The 21,082-nt window shown below is 40.8% G+C and overlaps 1 protein-coding gene across 3 annotated transcripts in view; it reads right to left on the bottom strand.

Moving 5' to 3' along the window:
• The window catches only part of KIAA0232 (KIAA0232 ortholog), a 109,691-nt gene that overhangs the window by 59,780 nt on the left and 28,829 nt on the right, over window positions 1-21,082 (bottom strand). For 2 of the 3 annotated variants that reach the window (XM_032783375.2, XM_032783376.2), the window contains exon 2: window positions 19,556-20,059. In XM_032783375.2, the coding sequence (XP_032639266.1) occupies window positions 19,556-19,786 (231 nt within the window). In that variant the 5' untranslated portion in view covers window positions 19,787-20,059. Of the gene's footprint in view, window positions 1-5,913; window positions 6,073-19,555; window positions 20,060-21,082 lie in introns of those variants that run through there. The other variant, XM_075066608.1, reaches the window with a different exon arrangement.

Here is a 21,082-nt window from a genome sequence, read left to right as displayed (position 1 = left end):
TGGGTGAGGAGTGCGGAGGCCCGAGACTCCCCAGCAGCAGCTGATGGACCGGATGCAGGAGCTGCCTAAGCTGCCCTGAGCTAGGCGCACTGGCTGCTGCAGAAGTCACAGAGCACACAGAAAGTCACGGAATCTGTGACTTCTGTGACCTCCATGATAAACTCGCAGCCTTGTAGTTCTGTCTCTGTTTAACACATGCTACTAAGTAAATATTTTCTTTTATCACTTAAACGCTAAGGAAAAAACTTAATACTTTTGCTACAGACTAACTTCATTTTCCAGTGTCTCACAACTTCACATTTGACTCTGACAATCAGGGTCCAGACACTTCTAAGGGAGAACAGGGGGTCTCTGAATCCCAAAGAATAAGCAACTGACTCAACTGGTTGCATGTAACGTCATTGTGTACAAAAATTCGTCAGGTAAGGTCTTTTATGAAAGCTTTTAACGTTCTGAAATTGATGGCCATTAGCAGATCTGTATACAGGTTATGGTCATGAATATATCTAAAGAATGTGTGCGTGTAGTTGCATCACCAGAGAGAAATTGTAACCATGATGCAACTACAGCATCACCTCACAACATGCATAATGTAGCTATCAGGCAGCAAGATGCCCCTCTGGCGGGAGCGAAGGCAGGGGAGGAGAGCAACAAGCATGTGGACAAGGGGGATCCAGTGGATATAGTTTACTTAGATTTTCAGAAAGCCTTTGACAAGGTCCCTCACCAAAGGCTCTTAAGCAAAGTAAGATGTCATGAGATAAGAGGGAAGGTCCTCTCATGGACTGGTAACTGGTTAAAAGATAGGAAACAAAGGGTAGGAATAAATGGTCTGTTTTCAGAATGGAGGAAGCTAAATAGTGGTGTCCCCCAGGGGTCTGTACTGGAACCAGTCCTATTCAACATACTCATAAATTATCTGGAAAAAAGGGTAAACAAAATCTGCAGATGATACAAAACTATTCAAGATAATTAAGTCCCAGACAGACTGCAAAGAGCTACAGAAGGATCTCTCAAAACTAGGTGACTGGGCCACAAAATGGCAGAAGAAATTCCATGTTGATAAATGCAAAGTAATGCACACTGGAAAACATAAGCCCAACTATACGTCTAAAATGATCGGGTCTAAATTAACTGCAACCAGTCAAGAAAGAGACTTTGGAATCATTGTGGATAGTTCTCTGAAAACAACCACTCAACGTGCAGTGGCAGTCAAAAAAAAATGAAGAGAATGTTCGGAATCATTAAGAAAGAGATAGATAACAAGACAGAAAATATCACATTGTCTCTATATAAATCCATGGTCCACCCACATCTTGAACACTGTGTGCAGATGTGGTCGCCCCATCTCAAAAAAGATACACTTCTACCCCAATATAATATGAATTCGGATATAACATGGTAAAGCAGCTCTCCAGGAGGGGTGGGGCTGCACGCTCCGGCAGATCAAAGCAAGTTCGATATAACATGGTTTCACCTATAACGCAGTAAGATTTTTTGGCTCCTGAGGACAGTATTGTATCAGGGTAGAGGTGTATATTGGAACTGGAAAAGGTTCAGAAAAGGACAACAAAGATGATTAGGGGTATGGAACGGCTGCCATATGAGGAGAGATAATAAGACTGGGACTTTCCAGTTTGAAAAAGAGACAACTAAGGGGGAATATGATAGAGGTCTATGAAATCATGACTGGGGTGGAGAAAGTAAATAAAGAAGTGTCACACAAGAACTAGGGGTCATCAAATGAAATTAATAGGCAGCAGGTTTAAAACATACAAAAAGAAGTATTTTTTCACACAACGCACAGTTAACCTGTGGAACATGCCAGAGGATGTTGTGAAGGCCAAGACCATAACAGGGTTCAAAAAATAACTAGATAAGTTCATGGAAGATAGTTCCATCCTGGCTAATTGCCAGAATGGACAAGGGTGGTGTCTCTAAGCCTTTTTTTGCCAGAAGATGGGAATGGGCGACAGGGGATGGATCACTTGATGATTACCTGTTCTGTTCATTCCCTCTGGGGCACCTGGCATTGGCCACTGTCAGAAGACAGGATACTGAGCTAGATGGACCTTTGGTCTGACCCAGTATGGCCATTCCTATGTTCTTATGATTCCTAAGCCAATACTTTATAGGAAACCAACTTCAAATACCCACCCACTGTTAAGCCAAGAAGAGAACAGTGGACCATTCAAGTTAATGGGAAAACAATGAAACAACTTGAAAATCTAAAGAAAATCATAGTCTTGGAAAACTAAGAAAGAAAGGAATTCTTCCCACCCTGAATAACTGAGTCACAAAGACAAGAGAAAAGACATTTTAAAAACAGGCTTAGGTCTGGGTTTTTAATCCAAAAACTGAGGGCCAACATCTAAGCAGGGTATAGTCTGTGAAACAGTGGATCCCCTATAGGACAGAGGGGCCACTGGGAAACTGTGCAGAGACAATTTGTAACTTGTATTAGAAAAGGGAATTTAAGCAACGTACAAGTGTAAAGCCCAAGTCTTTATGTTTATTTTCTGTGTAACTTGTATGTGTTTCCTTTTCCTTATTATTTCATCTTTGAATCTATACTTTTTCTACTAAGATTTTTTTTTACTTTTACCCCAAACAGGTCTCTGTTGTGCAAACTGTGAGGAGCGTATCCCAAAAATGAACTGATAATGGGGAGGGAGGGGCTTTTTCACATCTTCAGGGGTGATGAGCCTGCCAGGAGAATTAGGTTGGTGGAAGCTAGGGTGAGATCTTAATGGTCTTAAGCTTGCTACTGGTATTAGGGTCCGAGCCATAGCAGCGTAACAATAAGACACTCAGGGTTACAAGGCAGGGGCTGACAGAACCCTTAATGGTCTGGATGAGCTCCAAAATGTCAAAACGGAAGGACAGTCTATTTTACAAATGACAAAAGTCAGTCCAGCCTTACTCAAAGCTGCTGTTTGCTCAAATACAATCACTTCCATTAAAGAGTAAATACTGTTACAAAAATGTTAAAGTTGAACACTCAAAAGTCAAGAAATGTCAAAAATAAGGTTTCATGGGGACCCTTAATTCTACCCTCTTGTACAGCAATGTGGTCTAACCACCTCATCACACAGTATTTATCAAATATAATATATATTCCCAATCTGTGATAATTACATCAGTAACTTAAATTAAAATTAATTATACAGATGTTAATTGTCTCAAAAACAAACATGGAAAATTCAGAATTACGGTTAAACTTATAAGAGAACTAAATATGTTGAGATATAGAAATTCACAGTTATGTCCCCAAAACAACCTTAACTCTGCCCTGTAGTGACAGCATAAAGCAGTCAGGGCGATGAAAGTTTCTGATTAAATTAAAATCTATCTTCAGAAATTATTTGTTCATCCCCATCTCCATGGGGAAAATTTTCTTGCTTTTCTTAAATTAAAAAATGTTATGCACGAATCCTCTACATTCCCGAATGCATGCACACACACCAGATGCCCCATCCCTCTTCCACTCATTACATTCTTCAACATGGATGGGTACTCACACAATTTCCCTCCTTCCCTGTTGGGCAGATCGAGAGCAATTAATATTTTTGACAAAAACCATTTAGGATTAATGGTCATTTTTTTCTGTTATTTTTAATAACAAAGATTTTCTTTCTGCAAAGGCTGGCACACATTTTCCTCAGAGAAACCCAAAGAACTGGTGGCTTTCAGAATGCCTACTATTTTCCATTCCTCTTAATGGAACTGAGGCTAGGGACTGCCCTCACAAAAGAGGCCTTCTTTCAAATTGCTACCCTCTCCCATATTTCCAAACTGGAATGAAGACAACCAGCTCTCAGGGAAGATAATTGTCTCCTATGGTGTCAGGAGGCAGAGAGAAATGAAGGTGAAGGCAGTAGCCATCTTTGGAAAGGGCAGTTTATGGTCTCAGTTCTACTAAGAACAAAAGGAAATGACTCCCTTTTTGACAGACAGACTTTTTTGAGTTTCTCAAAAGGAGAGCCCTATTCATCTGTCTCTGCTGAAGCAGAGACTTTTGGTTCTAAAGAACAACAGGAAAAAAGTTACCAATAATTCCTATAAAAAACACAACATTTTTCTAATGTATGCACATTTCAGTAAGTATTAACTATATGAGAATTCTGAACAGTCTGAGTTATTCCATTATTAACATCGTTAACAGAAAAAACACATTTTAGGTGACTGAAAAGTTTCTGAGAGCCCATTTTTAATTAATTTTAACTAACAAAACATTTAAAGTAACTTGTAAATTCTTAGAATATTCATGTTACACTCAATAAGTACTGAAATTTTGAAAAGAATATGTTAATTTTTATACATGGTAAAGAAGCTGAATTCCTGCTTTAAGTACAAGACTCAACTCAGTCTTAAATATGGAGCAGCAATTGGTACCTCCCTAATATCAACAAATTGTTTCTGTAACCTGGGGTACTCAAATAGAAACTTGTAAAAAAACAAACACAAAAAACAACTTCATTCTATATAGCCTATGCATTCCTGCAAATTTTCACTACTACTCCATGTTATACTTTATAAATTAAGTACTGTGCAAGAATAATTAGTGGCATATTTTTCATGTGTGCTTTTCATCTCTAGCACACGCAGCACTAAAAAAAAATACTGTTTACTGTTTCTAAGGTTGTAGAAAAAAAATCATTCTATTTACAAGATAGAATATAGTCTTTCATTACATCATAAATACTAATTCATATGCACAAGAGTGCAGAGTGAAGAGTGTTCGACCCTAATTTTGTCACTTTCTGATTTTTTGAACACAATGATTTTTTATGGAAATTCCTACTTTTTGAAAGAACAATTCCCTAACATGGAAATGTTTTGCCAGATAATACCTTTCCACCTTATCAGAGACAATAACTTTTGTGGAACTGCAGATTTATACCGCTCTATCCTCAGTCACCATACTTCTTGCTCAAACACAGGCATTGTCTCTATCCCAGCACTCTAGACAAGATGCCAAGTGTGTTATGGAAACTCTGTCCCCATCACATATTATTTTCAATGAAATCAGGCTCCCCAATGCTTCATCTGGGAATTTTAATGCACTCAGCACAGAATTTTCAGTATTAAAAACACACACAATCTCAATTTCTCAATGCATAACTAAGTTTGCCACCTCATAAGGCAAACACTTCACAAAACTTTAAGAAGTGTACAAAATGCACTACATATTCAAGAAGTAAACTTTTGAAAGGCTTAATACTCTCCAATCAAAATTTACATTTACCAGACCTGAAGAAGAGCTCTCTTGAGCTCAAAAGCTTGTCTGTTTCACCAACGGAAGTTGGTCCAATCAAAGATATTACCTCACCCACAAGAACACTCAGGCAACACTTGGCAGGGAAACTGTCTTTCCACACAAAGCCATTTTGGACACCAGACACATTTTTTAAAAATAATGTATAAGATATTTTTCTTCATTATTTTAAAATACTTTCTATCCCTCTCCGATTTTTTTTGCAAACACACTGGAATCATTCTGAATGAATTAAAAAAAAAAAAAAAAAAAGACGACGACAACACCCCTTGGGGTGCCAGGCACTTCATCTATTATAAAATATACAGCTCAGAATGGGATACACACCTCTAGAAAATCCTCTCTGCCTTCCCAGTCTTTTAAGTAGATTAAGATGGAGTTCTGATCAGTGAGATGTTAGTATAGGAATAGCACCAGAATGGATTGATTTAAATCACTTTGATTTAAATCAAGGTTTCTTATTTGCTGATTTAAATCATGATTAAATTCATTTATTTTAATTTTTTTTTTTTGCATTTGAAGTTCTTTTCCTAAAGAAAGTTTGATTCCAATTGCACAGTATAATTTGCTATTTCTGTTTTGCTACCGAAGAGGATACATTATGTCTATACATACTCATTTAAGCAATTACATACCTTAATATACATTTATTTAGCATCTTGTTTGTTTGTTTTTTTAGAAAATGGTGAATGATGCATTTCTTGTCTACTAAATGATTATAATTTTTTTGCTCATGATCTTTGTAAAGCTGCATTTGGATAGAAACTGGAATTAAAATGCACAAAATTAGCATTTTAAAATTGTTTTTTACTAAATAAAGCTACTTTAAATGTGCTGGATATATAAAATTGTTTATCAAAATATAAAAATAATGTATTCAACAACTGAAGTTTTTACTGTAGTCAGTAAATTGAACTGATTGTTCCTGGTCATCGATGTTCTTCAAAATTTTAGAATTAGAAAATACTAACTCCACACATAGTTCTCATTCAGACTGGAAGAGAAAAACAAGCTTTCCTGCTTTTTTTAAAAGTTCCAATCACTTTCTTACCTTTGCATAAACTAGTATTGAACTGAATTACTGGAATAAACGGAAATCGAGAAAATATTCTCTCTGCACTTGCAGAAGAGGCTGCTGCAGTCGAAAGCTGGTTCCAAATGCTTAGCCAGTGACTTCCACCAGTTGACTGAACTGACTTTCTTTAAAACTTTAGCAGTAAACATGTACTGCCTGGACATTAATTTATTAAAATAATTTAATTTAAATATAGTAAATTTAGGCCTTAATCTAGGTGATTATAATATGATTTTTTTTATTTTTTTTAAAATCCATTTTTATCCACCCTGAATAGTACTCATGGATCAGTGATTAAAAGATAGGGAACAAAAGGTGAAATAAGTAGACATTTTCACAATGGACAAAGGTAAACATAGCAGGGTCCTGCAAAGATCTGGACTGGAACTAATACTGTTCGATATATTAATATATGATCAGAAAAAAAGGGGTAAACAATGAGGTGGCAAACTTTGCAGACAATACTGAATTATTCAAGATAGTTAAATGAAAAGCTGACTGCAAAGGGATCTCACTAAACTGGATGATTGAGCAACAAAATGGCAGATGAAATTCAATGCTGATAAATGCAAAATAATGCACACTGGAAAACTTAATCCAACTATACATATAAAATGATGAGGTCTAAATTAGCTGTTACCACTCAAGGAAAAGATCTTGAAATCATTGTGGATAGTTCTCTGAAAACATCTGCTCAATGTGCAGTAGCAGTCAAAAAAAAAAATCTAAACGGAATATTAGGAACATTAGAAAAGGGATACAAAATAAAACAGAAAATATTATGCCACTACATAAATCCATGATACACCCACACTCTGAATACTGCACACATTTCAGGTTGCCCTATTTCAAAAAAGATATACTGGAATTGGAAAAGATACAGTGAAGGGTAACAAAAATGATCAGGGGTACGGAACAGCTTCCATACATAGAGGAATTAAAGAGACTGGGACTGTTCATCTTAGAAAAGAAAATGTCTAAGGAGGGATCTGACAGAGGGCTATAAAATCATGAATGGTGTGGAGAAAGCAAATAAGGAAGTGTTATTTATTCATTCAATAACACAAGAACCGAGGTCACACAATGAAATTAATGGACAGTCGGTTTAAAACAAACAAAAAGTACTACTTCTCACAAACACACAGTCAACCTGTAGAACTTATTGCCAGGAGATGATGTGCGGGCCAAAAGTATAACTGGGTTTGAAAAGGGATTAGTTACGTTCATGGAGGATAGGTTCATCAATGACTACTAGCCAAGACTGTCAAAGATACAACTCCATGCTTTGGGTCCCTTAACCTCTGACTGCTAGAAGCTGGGACTGGATGACTCAATAAATTGCCCAGTTTGGTTCCTTCCCTCAGGAGCAGATGGCACTGGCTACTGTCAGAAGACAGGAAACTGGACTGATGAACCATTTATCTGACCCAGTATGGTCATTCTCATGTTCACTAACCAGTGGGTACAAGATGGCTATTCTTAACTGATCAAGAAAGCGCAAAGCAATATTCTTCTGTTGTCTCTCTATGGCCAAGTCTCTCTCCTGCTCACTTTCACTCAGGGACAGCAACACTGCCTCCCACTGCTGTCTTAGCATGCACTTGCATTCCACTCTGCTTTTAGCTGCCCTCCCTGATTTGGTCCTCAGCAAGTACACCATGAGACTACTTTTTCTCTAGTTTTTAAACTAAGTATTCATAATAGCATGACTCATTTACACAGAGCTGAAGAAATAGCACTTCATAGTAACGGTTACTTTGAAATCAGAACTTATATAACTTTGCACTTTCACAGTACCATTTATTAGACGATCTCAGAGCACTTTACAAAGACACGTATTACTCCCATTTTACAGATCAACGAGGGAAAAAACCCACAGAAATACCGCAGTGATAAAGTCCAAATTTTCAATGCTAGCCTCGATTTTTTGGGTACCCAGTTTTAAAAATCTAACCTTCAATTTTCAAGAGGTGGCATACACCCAAGACTAAAGCCAATGGGAGCTGTAGCAGTCAGCACCTCTGAAAATCAGGACTTGGGTATCTGAATTAGGCAGCCCAATTTCCACTTTCCAATGTCACATTTCATCCACCAGAAATTTCCTAGTAACTGGACAACTTTACAGTGGGAGATTTAGCTTTGTATAAAATGTGGAATGTGCCAAGTTTTGTGGAAGGTACAAAAGCAAGGTCTTTAAAAAGGGACAACTTAGTGTTACCATAGCCAGTATTTAGTAACTTATCATTTATATACTTTATCACTCTTAACAGGTCTACCAAAAACTTATAATTCTTATGTTCCAGCAATTCTGATGCTTTGGAGTACTTAAAAAAATTCAATCCTCAATAAACCAACATATAGATGTAGTGTTAAACCCCCTGCAATCCATATAAATAAAAGTTTCTAATTAATGGGTGTGACAGTTTTGTAAGTTGCAAGACTCTGCCAAATCAAAAGGTACAAGAGTAGCAAAACCTTCCAGCAGCAACTAATGATTTGCTGGAGCAAGAGACAAAAAAACTAGTCTGGCAGTGGTTAATGAAGAGGGGAGAAAGAGGGAGGGAAGATGAGTCAGCAGCTACAGATATCCATTTTGAGGAACAGAACAGAAATTGGCACCTTGTGTTGGGCCTATGTAAAGGAATGAGTTTATATTTGTCTGTTCTAAAGTTCTTTGTCTATATGGTTCAAACAAACATTTTGAATTATGTAAATTATAGTTACATCTCAGGTATCTGGAAGCTGCACAAGTCACAATGACTCTGTTCTCACTGACTTGCAGCAGAATTCTGGCAACGTATTATAAATCCATAATTCACACTATTTATCCAGTGAAACAAAACAAATTCCGCTTGTCTTGATCTTTCCAAAATGAAGTTATATGACTAGTAAAACTAACCAAGTGTTAAGAAAACTAATATTGAGAGTGTAAATTGACTTTCCTGCTAAATAAAGGCAGAAATTTTACAAAACTGTTGGGTGAATAGTCATTTACTCGGGTACAGCAAACAGGTTGGATTCTGCCTCCACAGAAGAACCCAAAAGGACAGAACCAGACTTAACAGCTTGGTAAACATATTAATGTAATGGAGAAACTACATCAATGTAGTGCTATGGTTGAGAATTTAAATGAATAAAATAAATAAATATGTAAAAAGGAAATTCAGAGCAACAGATCCCATGGAAACCATAACTCACCCCCTCTGCATATAAGTACAGATAAAGATTGTACTAATTAGTTATCTCATTGTACATACATATTGAACTATCAAAGGATGTTCACAGATAGTGAATTCTACAGGACAAGATGATCTTAGTCAATATTGCTATTAGAGTTACTAATGAAACTTCAAAAAGGTGGTGTTCTTTTAGGATGACATTTCTCAGCCCAAAAGGAAACATTCCTTATCTTCAAAGAAACAGAGAGTCACAGGGAACATCTGGAAGGATTCTCACTCTGGGCCTCATGCCTCCAGTACAAGTAACTTGGAGAACTCCCATGGTTTTGGATTCTTGGCCCACTAAAACACCTGTAGGCACTCAAAGGCATTGATCCAACTGAGCATGCTCCAGCCACAAGCAACTCAGGGTCAATTCCTATCAAGAGCAATAAGCAATCATACCCATTACCTCTTAAATGCACAAAACATATACACATTTTTCTCTTAGATTCTAGCTTAGGAATGCATACAGAAGAGATTGCCCAGATGGCAAACCAAGAATATATCACAACTCCTACACATACAAAAAAGCCCCATACATTTAAGACACACAAAGAGAGTCCTATAAGTAATTTTTCCTTTTCTAGAAAGGGGCAAGGGGGTATCACCACATGGAAGTATAAATCCTGTAAGGCAAGGGCAGCCATACCAATCTCCAGGGAAGGGATAACAGATGCGAGGGTGACCATCCTGAACTTGATTTTCTTGATGAAATAGTTCACCCTTCATGGATCTAGAATGGACCAAACATCACAAGATTTCTTTAGGACCAGAAAGTATCGGGAATAAAAGCCTTTTCCTGTTTTGGTGAGGAATCTCTGTTGCTCCCAATTCTAGAAGAGACTGAACTTCCTGAAGAAACACCATCTCATGAGAAGGGTCCCTGAAAATACAGGGAGAAGGTGGATTGGGAATGGGAAGGGAAGACCTTCTCTAAGGGCTTGTCTTCACTACCGGGGAGATCGACAATGCTGCAATCATGCGAGGATGTTGATTTAGCAAGTCTAGTGAAGACTCGCTAAATCAACAGCAGAGCGCTGTCCGAACAACTACAGTACTCAAGCTCCTTGAGAAGAGTAAGCTAAGTCAACCGGAAAGCGTCTCCCGTCAATGCAGTGCAGTGAAGACAGCAGGATAAGTCGATCTAAGTTATGTTGACTCCAGCTATGTTATTCACATAGCTGGAGTACTGTAACTTAGGTCGACTTATCCTGGTAGTGAAGACAAACCCTTACAGGCACACACTGACCTTTATCAGAAAGAAGGTCTGGAATAAGTTTCCAGCCTAAACAGTTTCCTCTTTGCAACTGGAGCATAAACTCCTAACAAATGAAGTATTGCAGGAGAGTCCAAGTGTCATCTGTTTTAGTAGAATATAGTTTGGGATCTCAAAATTTAAGTTTTCTGTTGTGTTCTCCATGAAGATTGCAGTGGCTATGGAACACAAGGCTGTATATCAGGAGTGTCTTTTGCTACCTGAAGGGATGTACGAGCTGTAAAATATCCCTCAGAAACCAAAGCTAAAAACTGTTCCTTATATGACTCTGGCAGCTTGTCAGCAAATTTAAAAACCACAGAGAAATTAAATAAAACTGTATTTTGACAAAAGAGCTTGATAATTAGTTAATCATTTGAAGAGTAGCAGTGGAATAAACCTTTCAGCTGTAGGAATCCAGCCTTTTAAATTCCTTATCCAGAAGAGTGGCATTATGGTGGGATTGATGGGACTGCTCACTAAAAGCTGTGACCACCAAAGAAAGAACAGCCCATATACTTGGCTGTAGGAGGTGCAGAGTTTAGTATCTGCAAGACAGTTTTCAGTGGTCCCACTAAGGCTTCACTGATGGGACGTGGAATCCTTCCTGAGGCAGGAGCTTGATCAATTGGTCCTTCAGCCCTCATATAGATTGCACCGATCACAACACGTCTTCCATTCTTCTCTCATCCTGGCCTTCCTTCTCCACGTGTGACCATGCCTTTTCATGATAAAATCTTCCCATCTCTTTGGAGGCTGGCCAAGTGGTTCTTTCAGTTCCCATGGGTATCACTCAGTAACAGCTGCAGTCCACTGATTTTCACTTTGCTGTCTCATCGCTTTATTGAGGACTTGGTCGCAGATTGAAATCTCCAGAATTCTTCTTTCCATCGTCCTCTCTGTGACAAACTAGCTTCATCAGCACCCATTTTTGCAGCTGTACCACATTACCGGCAGTACTATTGAGTTGAAAAGATTGGCATGTGTTGCCTTGTTGATTTTTCCTTGGAGAACATCCTTGACAGAATTGAATGCGCGCCAACCAGCTCTCTTTCTTCACAAGAGTTCGCCTTCCAGATCGTGGTGCACATATGGAAAATATCTAGGAAAATGTGCAGCTTCTTGTGCACAAGTTTCACCTGCACCTGTAGAGAAGTGGCCACACTCCTTAAGTTCTGAAAAAACTATGACGTTCTCTGGGAACAGAAGAGGAGGGAGACAAGGACACTGGAGTTACAGCTATACATGGTGAAGATGAAGAAATATGGTGAGGAAGATAAGGTTTCCTCCATTAATTCTCCCTCCTCCGGGGGGTCCAGCTCAGAGGGTTGAGGGATGGTAATAAGATGTCAAGTAGAGGTTTCTGGTGGCTGATGGAGGTCTACAGTCTCCTGGAGCAGCCTAATACCAGTAAGGTCACAGAGGCTACTGCATAGGTTGATCCATCTATGACGAACCCCATGCCAGGACTTCCCTATAAGATAGCCAGTCCTGACCTTTAGATATCAGTGTTCAAAGACCTGTAAGATGATCTAAACGATCACAACGGCGAGACAAGTTCTTCACTTTTAGAGTCAGGAGAAGAAATATAAGCCTCCTTGGAACAGGGAGCAACAGTTCCCATTTGGGTTCTAGGTGGTCTGGCTATGGGAAACACATTAAGCGCCAAAGAAAAGTGAAAGTTAGGGTGTACAGAAAGCTGGCAAACTCTAAGAGTTGAAATGGACTGGGTGGCTGCATCAGTGGAGCTGAGGACTTTGTCACTGGTTGCATAAAAGGAGAGTCCAATCAGGAAAAGCAAAAGAGATCCCTTGAGGACAAGTAGGCTCACTGAATGGAAGACACTTCAGGTAAGCCTACCAATAGTACCGGTGGAGCCAAAAGAGGGACTGGCCTGGGCGAAGAGCTGGAATTGATAGTGCTGCCTCAGATAGGACTGATGAGTGTTTGAATTGTGAACCTTATATTGGCACCCAAGAGCTTACCAGATTTTCTGTGTAAAGTCCAAGACTTCTTGCTTTTGTCAGCATCAGAATGCATAGAGTGATTCAGTGAGCCTGACAGTGAAGAGAAAGTGTGACATTTCTCAACAGACTTGTGCTTCGAATCAGAAGTAGTTGTAGGGGGACTCCTGGTTGATCCTGAGTCCCCTGCATCATGGTGGGGGCTTGACTCAGGATGCATCACCTCTTTCATGAGGTGAAGTTCAAGATGAAAGTCCCTCTTTTTTAGTTCTGGTGGAGAAGGAGGTTTGTCCCTCACATGGCTCTCACCCAGACAAATAAAGCATTTCTTGTATCTATCTGTGACAGGAAAAACGGTGCTGCACATGGCACGCTACTTAATTCCCAGGGATTTCTTCATAATAAATCCTCCAGGTAACTACTAAAACAATAACTATGTTAATCCAAGTTCTGAAAACTGCTAATTGAAGCAAATGCAACTTGTATCTCAGTGGGTGAGAAGGAACTTCGGCTACATCTACACTTCACACCTTAAGGTTTCCTGCGTAGCCTCTCTATGTCAGTGGAAGAGAGCTCTCTCACCAGCATAATTAAACAAACCCTAATAAGCAGCAGTTGTATGCCAGCCAGAGACACACTCCAGTTGACATAGCACTGTCCATACCAGCATTTTTGCTGATGAAACTTGTCAGGCAGGATTGTGGTTTTCTCACAACTCTAACCGACAAAAGTTTGCCAACAAAAGCACTAGTATAGACAAAGCCTTAATGGGAGGTGGTGACCGCTTCCTTTTTATGCCTTCTCCTGAGAGCATGAAGAGATGCTCCCGGGGGAATTCTGCACCACTGTCCTCTACAGATTTTTCCTCCCCTGAAGAACTGATTGTTCTGGGAAGCCATGAGGGGTCATGCTGCAACAACACCTTTAGTCCACCAGGGGCTAATGTGGTGTTAGAAAAGAGGGCAGCTGGTTCACAGGCCAGAGCAGACAGCTGCGGAGAGGGAGACGGCAGAAGTTGCCTTCCTCATAGCACTCTGCCCACGGGGCCAGGTGGAGGCAGCAGGGAATATGGGGAGACAGAGAGCGAGACACACAGGGCTGCTGCAACTCAGGCTAGTTGTGAGGGACAGACTGGGGCCGGGGTACAGGACCCAGTGGTGTGACATTGAATCACAGACTGAATGGGAGTGGGGATGTAGGGACACATGGGGATAAGAGCAGAAGTGCCTGACTGAATGGGAGAAGGGTCAGCTAGGGTCTGCATGGAAGAGGCACCCCAATTCCCTAACAAGCCTTACTCCCCTGTCCTCTCAAAAATCAAAACTGTTCCTTACTTGTCCCACCCAGAACAAATTGCCCTCCAGGTTCTTTCCCAGGCTGCTTCCCAGCAATTACTTCCCTCTCCCTCCATTCCTTCATTGCTCCTGACTCCCCCAAGCCTTCGCACTGCTTCTGAGGCATGTGGGAAATATGTTTCTGCATTGTAGTTTAATTGAGTTATTATTCAAAGTTCTGTACTAATATGCCAAATAAGGAATCTCTAGGTCAAAAAACAGTTTCTGAATTGTTTTTGTGGTCTGTATTGTTACAGACATACTTGCAGACAGGTATTTCAAAATAAATTAACAAAATAATTGAAACTGGTGTGATTATATTGTGTTATTTTGACAAACAAAATATGCAGAATTTTAATATTATGCGCAGAATTTCTCCAAGAGTAAGGAGAGCAGGGATGCATGAGCAGCCTACTGCAATTACTGGCAAAAGTCAACTCAAGTGTACTATGTACTGCCGGGGGAATTCTGCACTACTGCGTGTGTGCATAATTAATAAGCCCTGTATGTCTTTAATTTTTTGCTCAGAAAAAACTTCTGCTGAAATGTTGCTGCCTTTTGCCCACCAGAGGGTGGTGTGTTGATAGAACAAAGCAGCAGCTCCCAGCCATCGAGGGAAGAGACAGAGCCTGCCTTCTTTGCAGCAGGTCAGATCAGGAGACAGGGGCTTTGGGGAGACAGACAGCATGGGGTGCTGAGGAGGTCAGACAGTTGCTCATAAGGGCTAGTGGGGGAGGACACACTGGGGCAGGCACTGAATGGGAGTGGAGGCACAGGGACACAGTGGGGTGGAAGTGAAAGGCCACATAGTGATGGGGGAGGGGTGCAGAACTACATAAGGACAGGGAAGTGTCTGGGTGGGGCACAGACAGATGGGGACAGGGAGGGGATACAAAGCCACAAAGGGACAGGGGGAGAGGGTGCAGGGCCACATAGGGAAAGGGGGAGGGGATGTCAGAACACATGTGGACAGGGGGTGCAAGGACACATGGAGGTGAGGCAGATGTGCCTGACTGAATGGGAGAGGCTAGAGGTCAGCCAGGGTCTGCATGGGCGAAGCTCCCTAACAATCCCTCCCCGACACCACCCCTCTACCCCCCAAAAAACTGCTCCATACTTTCCCACCCATGCCCAACAACCATCAAGTTCACATCTAGGCTCCTTCTCAGCAATTTACTTCCTTCTCACTCAGCTCCTCCATTACCCCTAACTCCCCCAAGCCTTAACACTGCTTCTGAGGTTCTGTATTGTAGTTTAAATGAATTATTACTCACAGTTCTGTATTAATATGCCTAGTAAGGAATCTATTTGTCAAAAAACATTTCCTGAATCTTTTGTATTGTCTGAATTGTTACAGACATAGTTGCTGACCAATATTTTGAAATAAATGACCAAAAATAATTAAAACTGGCTGACTGTATTGTGCTATTTTGACAAATAAAATATGCAGAATTTTAAAATATTGTGTACAGACTATTTTTTTTGGCACAGAATTCCCCCAACAGGCACACAAAACCTGCAGTGAATGTATATGTCCACAATCACTTGAAGGAAAACATGCTTATCCAATTTAAGAAAAGGCTGTGTGGGACAGAGGGCAGAAGCATCACAAAAGTTCCTTATAAGCTGGGATCAAACTGGAAGGAGGAATTGTACGCTTTCAAGCTCTGTCCAATTGAAATACACCCACAAGTAGATTATACAGATGTTAAATAGTTGGTGTGTTGGGCAAGGCAGATTTTGGCTACCCTCTCTTTGGTGGGGCTCGTGATACTGGCAGGACAGGTGCCAACTCATGCCAATGCTGCTAGGCCTCACTGAATACTATCAAATGGATAGCTGAAAACCAGATGATTCACCTGTGTGTTAGCATTGTTAAAATAGATGTTAAGTTTATAAGAACAGGTTTAGATGTCACAAAATGTTTGTAGGATGCTGCACGCATTAATCTCACATAAAATATCTGTATCCCATGTCATAAGGTAATATTTAAGTGTCTGCTACGAAACTGGTAACCCCATTAGGGTGACCAGACAGCAAGTATGAAAAATCAGGATTGGGGGAGGGGAGGAATAGGCACCTATAACACTAAGCCCCAAATATTGGGACTATCCCTACAAAAATCAGGACACCTGGTTACTCAAACCCCATACACTCAGAAGAGAAGCATTACCAAGTGTGAAATACTAGCTTACCACAAAAGGTGCCATCTCCTGCCCAGTAAAAGGCCTGTATACACCATACAAAGACTTGGCTGATTGCTCCTCCCACACCCATGAAGTTGGGACTTGCACAAATCCTCATTCAATCACACTTCGGGGGAAGTGAATAAAATCCCTGACCAGAAGGAAGTGGCTCACTATGCTGCTTGGAATTTGGAGTGGACACTATTTCTAAGCAGAAGCAAGAGATCCCCATACTGCTTAACTTGGATTACACCTAAAGACATATAAAGCTTGCACATTACAGCAGCTTCTATTAACCTTTTGAAACTTAAGACTAGCTCATTTGTGTATGTTTACATTTCCTCCCCTCCCCCCGTCAATAAATCATTAGTTAGGTTAATACAAGATTAGTGTGATGAATTATACTGCCCATGCTAACCCTGAGAAGGTAAATTAGGCCCAATTAACTGTCCAGGCTGCACCTGCGGCAGCAGCCAAGGAGCAGGGATTGACTGGAAGCAGGCTCAGCTGGGCAGGAAGAGTGGGGCCTGTATAAAGCCCAGCAGCTGACAGCAGAAGCCTCACTTTGTGGAAAAAGGGAGGTGTGTCTGGGGCTAGAGGCAAGTGACCTGGGAGGGGGAGTTCGGGCTGGGAAACCAAGAAAAGAGGGAGAGCCAGGAAGGTAGGAAAAGGCTCAGAGGAAAAGCAGTGAGGTATGGGGTAGGTCAAACCTTGCCTACTCATGAGAGGCCCCTTGAGCCAGAACCTGGAGAAGAGGGTGGGCTCTGGTCCCTGTACCAGCTGCTGACAAAGTGGTACTGCAGAAGCAATGTGCAGACACGCTGCTGAGTCCATTTGCCAAGCAGGACTTTGATAGCTGAAAGGGGGAAAACACAGATAGTGACCTGGCTGGAGGGCCAATTCACGAAGGGGAGACTGTGGTTCCTGGAGCAAGAGCGGTCTGCAGGGCAAGAGGTCGACAGGAGAGGCACCACCAGAGGGGGACATAGCACCTGGCAAAGCTAATCCCCAGGATGGCCAGGAGGAGGTGCCACTAGCAGTGAGTAGACCCCCTGACAATTGACTACAAGCATTAGCTCTCTCACCAAAGACAAGATACAAGTCACCTGGTGTAAGTGACTGTTCCTTTGAGACTGGGAGTAACCTGAATATTGTGATTTTTGGTGTAAGGGACAATCTATCACAAAGGAAGGCTTGCCTGGGTGGTAAGATAGACCAGAGTTTCCAAGGGGACTGTCTGCAACTCCTTGTTAAGGCTGTTACAGTGCCAGAGGAGTTCACACGTGATACTTCGTTGGTGAAATCCAAGTATAACACACAACCAGTTTGGGGTTTGTGCCCTGATTCGTAACAGTTGGCCCTGAGGTTGGCACCCATTTGTGAGCCACTCCAGATAACCTGAGAGCATTCGGATGGCTCCCATGCTCGACTCCTCCCCTGTGGTTCATTAGATCCTAATGTTAGATTAGGAGGTAGAGGCAGAGGATTTAAGAAGTGGCAGCATTCTTCCAAGCTCTGCTCTCAGCATAAGCTGTACCTAGTTGAGGCACCAAAATGAAAGGTCATTCACAGTAAGTTGTACAGATCTTCAAATTATGATTATCCTGCTTTTTGCAAGCTCTGATAAATAATGAATAATTTTGACACTTAATCATTATGAGGTGCCTGGTAGCAACTATATAGTTAGGCTTGTGTTTCAAAGTGGGCTTAAAATGGGGCATAAATCTGTATTTTCCTCTAACAGTAAGTGGCAGTCTCCTGTAAGATTTCAGAGTGTTAAATTTTAGGCCCTTTGAATTTTCTGTGCAGCTTTTGTTAGTTAGAAAATTGGATTCTGGTTGAAATATTTCCTTGGCACTCAGACAATGTATCCTGAGCAGAACTGGTTCAATACACAGGGTTTTTCGGGGGAGGGTATTAACTGAATTTCAGGTCTTCTTGACTGCTATAATTCATAAGCAAGAATTTATGCACCGAGAGATGCATATTATGTGCAAGTGTACTGTGCATAACAGAAAAGGTTTTAATGTAAAGACAAGACCATATGTGCAGCAGCAGCTCCTTGTGCATAAAGGAGTGCATTGGCAGGGGCTGTCTTGAGACCCCCTTCACAGGTCCAAATCCCTGCAACTGCTTAAGCTTAAACAACAAACAAACCAGTGGGAAATACATAAACTTTCATTTTGATTGTTAGACTTGCTATGGCACACTCTGTACCTACCAAACTCAAAACCACCCCCATGGATATGACAAGTTAAGCCATCTGATAATATCTCATACTTTTCCACCCAGAAGCACATCCCTTATTATAACTACCTTATAGCATGAACCACACACCACAAGCTTATCCCTGCCTCATGAATGCCAGGCAGGCTTCTATCATACCCTTTACCAAACCACCTCTCTTCTCCCTCCCTGTAATCCCCCACAACCACCACACTAGTACATCTAATATTGTTAAGAAGGAGTAGTTGGATAATGGAGGGTGGAAAAGGAAAGGTTGCGGGCAAAATTAAGGTTGCAGTGCATCGTCTGTGATGCCCCACAGCTGACTAAGTTTTGTGCCTATGGGTGGAGGAACAGAAGTTATACATAGTGTTTGGTGGCTTAACTTTTCATTTCCTTGTTTTTGTGGAGTTGAGCCATGAACGGAGCAACTGTTTCACAGCCAGTTTTTTGTATATTCTTTATTAGGCTATACAGCCAACATACCCTTACATTAATGCAGTTTATACCTCAGCTTTGTGTTTCAAGTTATCTGCAGACCTATAAACACAAAAACTAGACCCTACATATCCCCGATCCCAGCATACATTCTAGCGTAAAGGACTATATCCATCAGGAAAAGGTGTTACAAATTACCATGATCCAGCCCAATTTGACCCGTGTTGGCAAGGCTCTCTCAATTTATAGAAATCTCTATACCAAATTAGTGCAGCCAATGGATGTATGTCAAAGTTCTATTTTTATAGTTCATGAAATACCAGTATTGATTATAAAGGTCTAATTTCATAATGTAATAGAAGTCAGGAAGTGATAAAATTCTTTAATACCGTATATCTGCTGTTATAGTAAGCTACCTACATCAAACTTGATTTTTCATCTAATCAAATCGGATCCTGTCCTGGTTTTTCAATGATGAGACATTTAAAACATCCAAACTGTACCCAATGTATAATATACAATACATAAGAGATACAAGCATCCATTTTCACTGGACAACATCTAAAATATGTAAATACCTGTTCCTGCAGGTCGTAGTCATAGCTATCATGCAGCAGAAGACTGAGGACATACCGAGTATATATCATGGCATCAATGCCACACTTCTCTAGCTCTTGTCCCAGCCAGGTCTGCACTGGGCCCAAAGCATGAAGCAGAGACATTTCAGAAACAGATACAGGGCCTGGATAAGAGCTTGAGGAGCTTTCAGATGGCAAACCATCCACAACAATTGTACAGATAGGGCGCATGAATCTAGGTGGTTGGCATCCTTATAACGTGAAGCATTTTCTGTAGTTGATATTCCGTCGATATCTGGAGGTGATTTTCACTCCAGTAAATAGGAGAGAGGCTTGACTTCTAGGACAATCATTTATATTTCCTGGCAGTTAGCCATCTAGAGACGAACATCACTCTTCAGGCATGACCAGTGAATAAACTAAATCCTACTAGCAAACACATATGAAGATGTGTTTTTCTACCTTAATTTCACATTGAGGCCAGATGCAAGTCCCCAGCAGGACCTATAAAGAGTAAAAAAAAAAGAAAAGTTGTGATGTGTATCCATACAACAAACATGAACAGTGAGCAAACATTCAAGAATCCAGTCATTCACATGTTGCTTACTTCCAAATGACACACAGTAGGTAAACTATTCTTATGAAATTCCAAGTTTCCAGGAAACTTTTCAAGCAACGTTATTTAAACACACACACACACACACACCACACCACGAGAGGGAGATAATAGGCACTTTACCAAGCAACTAACAACCAGCTCATAGTCTGAAATTTATTTGCTTGACTTGGCTTTGTATGAAAGTTTCACTTTTATTACCATGGTTATCATCACTTTAGAAATAGCACTTAGAGCAATAGCAACTCAGTTTTGGTTTTTGGGAAGCAACAGTTTTATTAATCAACTGACAGAAGACTGCTGAGCAGTTGAAATGCAGGGGTTCATTCATTTATTTTATAAACCAAAGAGAAAGCTTTGCCATTCTGTAAATAGACATCATCCCTGTTGAGTTATATAGCCACGTAGCCTAATGATTGTAGTCACCTTTCTTCAAAAAGGGAACTCCCATTAAAATACCAAGGTTCCTTTTCTGATCTATTCATAGATTTTGAAGAAATAAGGACCATGGTAATCATTTAGACAGATCTCCAACATGACAGGTGACAAGTCTTTCATTAATTAATTCCCCCTTCAAGTCCAATAGCTGTGGTTGAACTAGCAAGCATCACTTTTAGCCTGGTGTACGCTACAGAAAGTTAGGTCAATGTAAGGCAGCTTATGTCAACGTAACTCCGTGTCTACACCACAATGTTGCTCACACCAACGTAAGTCACCAACTACACAGACTTAACTCCACTTCTGAGGGCATGGCTACACTTACATTTTTGCAGCGCTGGCAGTTACAGCTGTGGTCGTACAGCTGTGTAGGGCCAGCGCTGCAGTGTGTCCACACTGACAGCGACCAGCACTGCAGTGTGGCCACAAGTGTGGCCCACATTTGCAGCGCTGTTGGGAGTGGTGCATTGTGG

Source organism: Chelonoidis abingdonii, chromosome 5 (assembly GCF_003597395.2).
Source record: "Chelonoidis abingdonii isolate Lonesome George chromosome 5, CheloAbing_2.0, whole genome shotgun sequence".
Classification (NCBI taxonomy): Eukaryota; Metazoa; Chordata; order Testudines; family Testudinidae; genus Chelonoidis; species Chelonoidis abingdonii.
Note: the sequence above shows the minus strand (reverse complement) of the source record. Positions and strands in the feature narration are given on the sequence as shown.